The 11,242-nt window shown below is 30.8% G+C and overlaps 1 protein-coding gene across 1 annotated transcript; it reads left to right on the top strand.

The window, feature by feature from the left end:
• The first annotated feature begins 7,797 nt into the window (after window positions 1–7,797).
• LOC106788067 (cuticle protein 8-like) lies at window positions 7,798–10,156 on the top strand. Its single transcript, XM_014750987.1, has 2 exons — window positions 7,798–8,005; window positions 10,014–10,156. The coding sequence occupies exons 1-2, from the start codon at window positions 7,798–7,800 to the stop codon at window positions 10,154–10,156; spliced, it is 351 nt and encodes a 116-aa protein (XP_014606473.1).
• Window positions 10,157–11,242: the final 1,086 nt, after the last annotated feature.

Raw genomic sequence — 11,242 nt, 5'->3', positions numbered from 1 at the left:
GTATCTGCCAACAAAATATATATAGTACAAGAATCTTGTTTATAATAAGTACTAACAGAGTTTGTCTAATGTAAGAAGCATAAATTTATTAATCCATGGGACTTGAAACTTCACACTTACTCCTCAGTTTCTTCTTTTCTGTAGCTTATCAGAGCATGATCGAGATACTTTGAAAATTAACAGGGATCTAAGGAAATACTTAGGTCTCGTTATTTAAAAGAGTAAAGAAGAAAAATAAAATGGAAAAAGGAAAAGGGAGACAACAAAAAAATGAAATGAAATGAAATGAAATGAAATGAAATGAAATGAAATGAAAAGGAAAGAAAAGAAATTAGACGGAGCAAGTATGAGGAAAAGAAAAGAATGAAAAGGGAAAAATCTTCGACCTAGATTAAAATAGAAACGTTAAGAACGTTGCACTAATCACCTAGCTTCCTTACCGATGATGATACGAAAGGAAACGGATAATTACATTTTTTTTTTCTCGACCCAGATACGCACCCTTCTTCTTCATCTTCTTCTTCATCTTCTTCTTTTTCTTTTTTCAACCATCGCATCAAAATTATTCATATCAGACAAATTCGAATACCTTGTACCTTTCGATTTCCGGGTTCAGAGATACGTTCAATACACATAAAATTCGTTTTTTGAATACAGTAAATAACTAGGGGAAACTTATGCGTTCAGTTGTACAATTTATCTAATTGCTATCGTAAAAATGTAATTGGAAATATTTTTTAATGAATAAAAGTAGATATTCTCGTGTAGTGCAATTAAGTTGAATATTGGAATACATTAATCGTACAATTTTGAAAAAAAAAAAATAATTACAAATAACAAGGGAAGAGACAACTTGACTGGAAGCCGATTTTCTTTAAAGTCTATAATACAAAGTTAAAAAGGTTCATCAAAGGATCCATACACTTTGAATACAATAAAACCCAATACTTTTCAATACGTTTTTAGGAAAAATACATTTTCTACAGCTTTATAGTTTTCCCATACAGTATTTGATTCGAAACTTTTCAACCTACCTTGTATTAGGCTCGAAACTTTTCAACCCACCTCGTGGTAAACTGAAAATTTTTCACGATTCTCCTCGGATATGTAAAAGCCTATCCTTGAGAAAATATGGTTCCTCTGTTTTTTTGTTTTATATCTGTTTAAAAAGAAATACCGAGTCTGACAGTTTGTCGATGCGATTCGCAGCTGCAGAATCAATGCATCGCTTGTTTTCGGAATTCCACGTTTGCTTCGAATGGAGGTCAAGGAGGGAGGTGGCACCCTCTCATCGAGCTACGTTCCTAAAGTTGCGGTAACATCGTGACCCGTAAACGAAAAACGCAGAGATGCAGACGGAAACTAGCCTGAGATGGAGAGCAGATAAAACACCGAGAGAAAGAAAAAGAAAAAGAGAGAAAGAGTGAAAGAGAGAGAGAGAGAGAGAGAGAGAGAGAGAGAACGAAAGAAATAGAAAAAGTAGAAACTTTTTAACGTCTGCTTCGTCGAGTGTGTTACTACTATCAGTATATTCGCTTTGCTTATCGTTTTATTCAAAATTACGTAAGCACTATAGTACACGTATCTTCAGATTTATCACCGCGAAATTTTCTCAAAATTTGTAAACAAAATTAAAAATTGTTACGCGCATTTTCGTATTAAATTTCTCCTATACGTTTGAACGTCAATTTTCCATGAAACATTTGTAAAATTCATTTAAAATTACTATGTGTACATAATTGAATTATTCGTCTCTTCTACGAAATCATTTAAATGTCTCTCCTTTGTTGAGGATATTTATTAAAAATGAAAATAAAATGAAAATCGATAAAGAGGTCTATGAAATTGGAACAAAAGAGACGTAGTTCTTCCTTAACGGTCCTTTGAAACTATCGAACAAACAGAACTATTCGTCTTTATCGTTAAACTATCTCATTGGAATTTATAGTTGTAATGTAAGAGAATATATTCGAAAGGTTTCTCTATCTCTTTTTGGCCTATCTTCAACCCTTTCTATATATATATATATATAGGATGAGTAACAATACTTCCTCGATATAGGAAAGGTATACTAGTGTGTTATGTTACTTTCAGAGAGAAAAGGATGGACAGGATTGTGTCGGGTTACGTCGTCACCGACGAACACGACGCTAATCTCTGGATTCGTCCTTTGGGAACCGTAACGACTAGACTAAGATGTATAAGGATACATATAGGGTGTCCTTATAGAAAATTTTACACGTAACATAAGACAACACCCTCCACCTGCCCCCCATAAACGATACGTAAATTAAATAACCCGAAAATTCGAGCATACTTAAATCGATTAATTTCTTCGTTCCGAAAATTTATATTTTATCAAGTTGAAAATTATGTAATCATATTTAAACAAAATCAAGATACCCTTAAGTATTTTACGATCATCGTCAAAATTACTTCTATGAACGAAAATATACTCTTTTTTAAATAACGAGTAGATAATAATACGTTAAAGTTGGTATGGGATCACCCTGTATATATGGTCGTGTTCCGTATTGTCCCTATTTACAAAGAGGGGTAGGGGTAGGGGAAGGGGCTCTTAGAAGATGCGTTAGACGTTGAATTGAAGATCTATATGTATAATAGTTCTCTCTCTCTCTCTCTCTGTTTCTCTTTACTTGTTTTCGTTTTTCTTTGCGTTACCACTGCGTGTGCACATTCAACCAACGTACACGTGAGAAATAAGAGAAACACGAAATACGAATGGGAAGGAAAGGTTCTCTGGTGGCAAAACCCTCAGACGCATTGACAGTCAACGAGAAATCGCATAGTCGCTTGGTATTTAGAGAGAAAGAGATGTCTATTCCCAAATGGACTCTGCTATCTCTCTCTTTCTCTTTCATTCTCTTTTTCTCTTTATTGTGCACATGCTACGTTACCGTGTTCATCCTTGTTAAGGCCTTTTCGTTTTAACGTAAATGCGAACTCTCCCAAGCCCCGTTGAAAGCTGCCAGGATCCTCAGCGACCGCGAGAACGTGGAAATTTCGTAAGGGATCTGAATTTGCGAACGTGACGGGCTTGAAAATTCCTTTAGGGTTTCCCTCAGTATCCTCCCCCCAACCCCGCCTCCCTACTAGATCCAACTGTAGAAGACTACCCCCTCGCAAAACTAGGAAAAATAAATTAAGTTACTGGGCTATTCAACGCTACCCACGAAACACTTAACGCTCTTAGATTCTAATCAGTTTTTTTTATCTTTTTCTTTTTTACGACTTAGCGGAAGTTTCCTAATCTTTTCTTCTTTTTTTTTTCTTTTTTTTTTCTCTCGTTATTTTTCTTCCTTGTTTTTTTTTCTTCTTCTTCTTCTTCTTTTCTTTCGAGAGAAAATATTTAATAATTTTAATATTCGAATTTTTGTTTTGTTTTTTTTTTTTTTTCATTACTTTGAGAAAAGAGTTTCACGAGTTTCTCGAGAGAACATGATATTTTAGTATTACCAACCCTGCCGCAACATTTTTTTCTTTGCTCGTAACATTTGGCTTTCGTTTTTGTTTTTCTTTTTTCCTCTTTCTCTCTCTCTGTTCTACTACCTTTTACCTTTTACTTAAAATTAATAATTAGTCTAACTAGCTCGGCCACTTTTTAACCGAAATGATTATCTACAAATTCGATCCGCGGCCGTATATTATTATAACGTTTTAATTAATAAAATACGTATTCTTGATACAAGTACGTTAATTCGAATACAATTATTTATTTTCCCCCTTTTTTTTTTAATTAATTAATTAATTAAACCTAAACTGCAATTATATAAACAAATATAAATTTAATAAATAAAGTTGATTTGGAATTTAGATATAGAAAAAAAGAAAAATTGTTATCCCATTAAAAAGTAGCAAAGCAATTCGTATAAAAATTTTCTAAATGTGTATGAAGCGGAAAAAAAAAAGAAAATAAAACAATTAATTAATTCACGTACAGTAATATACAACACGCAAAGCATCTAACTTTTATTTTTTGATTGTAGAATATAGATATAATTTAAAAGAGTTATACGAAACGAACACACGTTGTTATATACACCCGGTATATATAGTGAAACCGCACATCTGTGATACTTGAAAAAGATGTGTATGTCTCTCTGTAGCTACACAAACAGACACACACACATACACATGCATATACCTATAAATGCGAAACAAGAAATATATATAATACATAGCCGGAAATATAACAGCTCTCTTGCTAGAAACGAGAATACACTAAAATGGAATATAGTGATTTATCGTCGAACGTGGGCCAGTCAATTTGTCCTATTTCCACGCGTGAACTGTCTCCCATCGTGAAGCCTTGTCCCGTAGGATGCTTCGATAACACGGCTTTCGTTTCATCGGAATACAAGGTCGACACGCTTGTTTCGCAACATTTATGGACATACCGATACCACGAAATTCTTCTTATCAAGAAATCCTGAACTATTTGAATTGATGTGATCGTTTAATATTATGTTATCAACTTCATTATATTTCTCGTATAATAATCAAACAATAAATCATTGAAAATTAATTTTTTTTCTAATATATATTTAATATAACTACGAATAATTATTATTATGGTAAAATTCACAAATGACTTCTCGAAATACGTTGATGGTTACATCGAGAAGACGTCATTTATCTCGTAATTTACTGAAATATTAATTAATTATTGGTCATTAATATTCTTCATTAGAATGTCCCATAATAATTTCATTAAATGATATTTTGAAATGTGTAAATATTCATTTCTACTTTTAAGCTTACATAAATGTACAATTGAATCAAATTAAATAGGATTTCGGGGATATTATATTCTGTGTTTGATTTTGATGATAAACAAGATAATAATTTAACGAAAACATATATTAAATTTTGATTAATTAATAATATGAACATTATAAAATAAGAACAAAGTAAATAAATTTAAAATGAATGATTTAATCAATATTGCTAATACACAAATAAAAGATTATATAATATCATCAATAGGTCAATAATCTTATCCTTACATATTATACATTATCAAAAATTATACAATAAAAAGCATTTTAACGATCGTGTAAAAAAATTTCTTACGACAATTTAAATGGTAACGGAAGCTCGTAAAAAATTACGCAAATTTTTTTTTCTACGTCATTAAAAACTGAGATTGCTTAAAAAGGAACAAGACCGTTTTTGTTCGCGACAAAATTGAATTTCGAATGAGGTTGAATAAAAAAAAAGTTACACGAAAAGGAAGAGCTCGAGAAAAGAAGAATGAAAGAAAGAACACGTAAAGCTTAACAAGGAATTAAGTCTTCCCCCTCCCCCTCCTACACCCCTCCTCTTTCTCTCTTTTCATCATCCCATTTAATTCGTATTATAATTTTTCTTCTCCTTTCCTTTCCTTTCCTTTTCTTTTCTTTTTTTTTTGTTTGTTTTCTTGTTCTTATATTCTTTCACTCTCACTGTTAAAGTCCTTCAACGTTAACGTTCCTTTTATTCTCGTTCGTGTGTCGTCGGCAAATCTTATTTAAGGCAGATTTATCGTCGGCCTCCGGACCTGAAATCGAGCAAGGATATTACACTGGAGCCGGATGCGCCTTTCACAATGCGACTTCTCTCCACTCAAAAAGTGTCATAACTCAAAAGCCGAGCGCCTCTTCGAGCACTTCCGCCATTCCAGCACATCGTGTGCCAAAATCTCTTTCTCTCTCTCTCACTCTCTCACTCTCTCACTCTCTCTCATACACACACTCTTTTTCCTTCTTACCCATTCTACTCTTATACTGGACCTCTACTACTCACTGGACTTCTATCTTTCGTCGTTTGATAACTATACGTGTCGACAAACTTCTTTTCGTTATAAAAGATGCTAACCAAAATTTCGCAAACTATGTTATGTAAGAAAAAATACATTTATAATAGATATATTTTCTAATGATAATATATTACAATGTATAATCGTACATGTTAATGATTAAATATCATTTTAAATAATGAATATTAATGTTAATCAATGTTTATGTTTAATATAACGAATTAATAGATAAGAAATATCTTTATTAAGTTTGAGATATTTGTTAAGAAATTTTATAATTGATACAATTGATATTTGTATTACAATATTATTATCCAACGATAATAATTGTATGTTAATTCGGATGACTTGAAATATCTTTTAAGTGATAAAAATGATCAATTAAATGAAAAAAAAAGAAGGATTATTAATAAAAATTCAAATTAAAATCTAGAATTATGAATATAACTCGAGATACTTTTTAAGGGATTGTTTTTTTCGTATCGTCCGAAATACATTTCCCAATACATACAAAAATATTAACAAATAAAAACACAAAGTTACGTATTCTTTTATAAAAAAAAAGAGAGAAAAAACATACAGACACAAAACAAGAAATGTAAATCGATCCGATTGAAATGTTAATCGATGTTAAACAGGCACGATCGTAAATTATCACCATATTTATAATATGTTGAAACGATTTCACGGGCAATATAAAAACCAGAACGATAATATAATATATATATAAGAAAAATGATTGCAACTACGTATGAAAAATAATATATCTAATAATAATCGATGAAAGCAAACAGAATATAAGAAATAATAAAAAAGTGAAAAATATGATGGTTCTTATACTTACTTGTATAAAACCGATTGGATTCGGTTACTTTCGTTGTGGATTCGAAATGAGAATTCTGTCAGAAGGATAGGAAGATAATATTGAACAGGAGCAGGAGCAGGATCGACGATGACAAAAGACTTTTTTCTTTAACGAGAAAGAAAATCTATCATTCGTAACAACCAACCAGGGACGGAATAAGTTCACTGTGCGTGACGCGAGTTATCGAAGTTACTATACCATCGCCACAGTGTGGCTTTTTCGGTTCAATAACATTGCCGAAAAAGAGTTAGAAATGTTTTTCTTAGATCATTCGATCTCCTTCTATCATACTTTTCACTCTAATGAACAAACAATTTAACTCGGTTAAATCTTCGATCGGCTAATTTACGCTCGAGCGAGCAACATCATTGACGATTCTTTTTTTTTTCTTTTTTATTTTCTCTTGAATAATTGTGTTTTGCAATGTGGTTGTTATTGTTGTTCACTTGGTGGTTCTAAAAAACGGGAAATGGATTGATTGGTGGGAGAATATTCAATCAAAGTCTCCCAGATATTCAAAAAGGAACGGATCTTATGTCAACTTCAAAACTAGACCTATAAAAGGCAACGAGATATTCTAACGGTCATTCTTATTTCTAACGATCTCGGGATACCCCGTTTGGAGTTATTGTTATCAATTTTTTGGTTGTTAGAATGGTGGCTTTCAAAGTTAGTGCACAAAAATGGTGATATTTTATGGAACGATGTTTGTTTTCTTTTTTTTTGGTGGTGGTATCAATCTAACGTTAAAGATTAATATTCGTTAATCTTTTTTTTTTTTGCAGCAGCATACATTTGTTCCAATTATTTTTGAATCATTATCTTTATTATAATACAATTTTTATAACTATATTAACACATCTAAGATTACATTTAAATTAATTTCGCTTTATCGAAATTTGTATCTTATATTATTTGAACAATTTTTTAACAAAGCCCAATAATATTCGGTTGAAAAAAAATGCTGCATTAAAATATAATATTTTCTAAATAAAATAAATAAATAAGAGAGAGAATGAATAATAAATTAACTGATAAGTTTTGGCGTTAACTCTGACGTTATGTATATTAACACAACTAGTTACTCGGGATCATAGTAATCCTCTGCACGGTGATGCCGAGGAACGCAAAATCCGCTGGTCATGCACATTCCTTTCAACATTTTCACGGTCCAGTCATTGGTGAAAGTCATGAAGTGACTTGGAAGGACAAACATGGTCATCACGATCACGATTACGTAGCACATCCTCACTACGAATTCTCTTATGGTGTTGAGGACCATCATACCGGTGATTACCATGGACAAAAGGAACACCGGAATGGTAAGAACAAATACGAGAATTCAATTTTTTATTTTTTTGTTTTCATCAAACACTGTCGAAAAATTAATACCATTTCTATTAGTTTTTGATTTTGTCTCTTATCTTTTATTTTTTCCCCTATACATGAACACCATAGAACAAACTAAATTATTAAAATGCAATACTTTACTGCGTGTGATCTGAAAAATGATCAATGTAAAAAGTTTAATCAATGTTTTTCGATCTCATCGAGACAACTTCAATTTGTAATATCATTTTCACTCGCAACAACTCGCAAAGTATATTCGCATAAATCAATTTTTGTAATACAAAAAGGATAAAAACAAATAGAAAGAAAAATGTGTATGGTTTATCAAAGTACTACGTGATTAAAATTTTGTAATACCTTAATCCCCATACACGTTAATTGGGTTCTCAATCAAAGGATACCTCATGAATATGAATCTCTCGAGTTTGAACTTTTTTTTTCTCTGTCATTCATTAGGTTGCATCACATCATTACCAATTATTTCACGAAATATTCATTCAATCGAATTATTTCACGACTTTCTTTCTAAAGGTATATCTACGTTACTCTTCTTCATTTTTTTTTCTTTTCTTTTCTTTTCTTTTTTTATTACGCAACATTTTTATATCACGATAAAAGAGACGATCGAACTAATTAAATGAATAGTTTTAACCGTAAGCTTGCAAATTTTAACCAGCAACATACGCATACACACACACACATATATGTTCGTGCATGCTGCGTGTTTATCTTTTTAATTTAAAACAAAAATAGGAAAGAAAATTTATAACAAAATGTAAACCGTTCACTTTGAGAGCTTGATATAGTTGTAAAATATCTGTTTGATGTTCTCCATTTCGTTTGTAGCATCGTTGTTAAGTTAGACCCGCAGCCACTTTAATAGACTTAACAAGAACGTAATATTATGTGAGAGAAGTAATTATAAGCTCGACGGGATCTTCGTTTTCAAAGAGACACGTTAATCCAAGTATGCTTAGTTAGAATTGGTCTGTACAAAGAGACACCGGAATGATGGACGAATTTGAGGATTCCATTGCGTTCGTCAAAGACCAGACATATATATATATATAATATATATATACATAGTATATATAGGTATAACTGAAGGAATTCTTGGTATATTACCATGATACTTGATCATTAAACTTGTCAAATGAAATTTATTAAAATAGAACAAGTTATGAAAGTATTTTAAATCCAAAACGTAATCTTAACTTACATTAATCTTTATCTATATTCATGAGAATGATTAGAAGATTGAACTTATCAAAGAAACAGATAGATTTAAACTAGTAAATAATATATAACAGTGTTGGAATTACGTTACTTGGTATGTTATTATATTACTTGATGATTAAACCAGACGAATGAAATTAGTTCTAGGCAAGGCAAGTTATCAAAGTCTTTTAAAACAAGCGCTACTGCATCTTAACCTACATAAATGTCTATCTATGTCTAAGAGAATAATATTAGACTAATCTAATCATAGAACAAGTACATGTGCGTATGTATAAGTAAAGTACTAATCACATTTCTTAGTTTATTACGATAATCCTGGATGATTAACTAGACTAATGAAATTTATATGATCAAAGCATGTTATCTGATATTTTTAAGACCATGAAAACTTTATCTTCACTTTCAGTTGGATATATCTTTATCTATGTCAATGAAAATTATATCAAATTTTACTTAACAAATAATAGATATAAACTGTTCATATATTTTGGTTTAATTGGAATCACATTTTTTGATATGATACAATAATCTTATATGTATATAGGAATAATATTAAAATACACTCATCAAAGAATAAATACATGTGCATATATATATATAAATTAAGTACTAAACTGAAATTTATTTGAGTAGATCAAGTTATCAAATATTTTTAAAACTCATAACTATTCACTTAACAAAACTTTTATTTATATCTATGAGAATGAAATAATACTAACAATATTTTGTTTATTAATATAGGTAAAGAAGTAGTTGGAGAATATATAGTGAAGGAACCGGGTGGTAATATTAGAACCGTCAAGTATCATGCTGGAAAAAATGGATTTTACGCTCACGTATACAACAGTGATGGAAACGATCATGAATATGGAAAATACCATTAGAAAATATTCTATTAAATGTCATTACGTATATTCATATATTCTACGATATCTTACATGCTTATTTCATTCCCATTTCATTCCAAATTTCTATTACCAAAGAAACGTTACTATTCCTATCTCAGTTGTTCTGTATAAGTATTGTTCAAAAGAAATTCATTAAATGAATTAAAATCTCCCATATAATAGGATAAATTGTTATTTATTAAATTAATGAGATGAACAAATGAGAAAGTAGAATTAAAAAGAACAAAAAAATATATTATAGGTATATAAGAATGTGAGTTGTGTATAAAAGAAAAGAAAAATATAAAAATAAAAAAGGAATATAGAAAAGAAAGAGACGAGAAAGGAAGTAAGTAGACATTTTTGTTATTAAACGAATGTTCAACAAAAAAAAGCAAAGACACGTCGTTCTGTTTATTTTCTCACCGTTAACCTCACCGTCTACTATAATATTCACCTCTTCGAACGATCGATGAGATACTTAAGTGCCCTCGTTTTCTGCCACTCTGCAAAAACATCAAAGGTACCAGAAAGGCTTTTGTATGCGTCTCTCATTATGTATAAGTATGTATGGATATGTATGTGTACGTATGCGTGCGTGTATGTAATCATATAAGTGTGTATGTTTGAAGTGACGTTAAAAAGACTTCATCACGATGAAACGAAACCTTTAGTGATCTCAAAGACCTGCGAGAGACTATCGAAATTTACCACAAATTTGTCATCATCTTCTCCCTACGTAGCTTATTATCTAATTAACTCTTTGTCTAGGAAAACAATTAACCGAGTTTCCTATGTTATTTAATGTAAGAAACACTCGTAAGATTCCAAAGCTTTGATCATAATTATTATTAACCATTTGCATTCGAGAATTATTACAATAATTCGAACAATAACGATATTAATATATATGAGTTTCAAAGGGAAAATTGAAGACAGTTAATAAATTTTGATGAACAAATTTATTTGATCTTGTTGAACGTTTCGTCCCTTACTGGGGACTTCCTCAGCAACTCGATCACCTAGTTCACGCGTCAATACATATTATTTTAGAGTCATACATTATAATAAATTAATTAATCC

The sequence above is a fragment of the Polistes canadensis genome, unplaced genomic scaffold, assembly GCF_001313835.1.
Source record: "Polistes canadensis isolate GaletaPanama2010 unplaced genomic scaffold, ASM131383v1 scaffold_124, whole genome shotgun sequence".
In the NCBI taxonomy this organism is placed as follows: Eukaryota; Metazoa; Arthropoda; class Insecta; order Hymenoptera; family Vespidae; genus Polistes; species Polistes canadensis.
The sequence above is the reverse complement of the archived record's forward strand: the minus strand, read 5'-3'. Positions and strand labels throughout refer to the sequence as shown.

Excerpts from the sequence above, each read along its gene's own strand:
- LOC106788067 (XM_014750987.1), top strand. The coding sequence starts at position 7,798 with ATGCCGAGGAACGCAAAATCCGCTGGTCATGCACATTCCTTTCAACAT. Across the intron at positions 8,006-10,013 it reads ACAAAAGGAACACCGGAATG|GTAAAGAAGTAGTTGGAGAA; the intron begins GTAAGAACAAAT and ends TTATTAATATAG.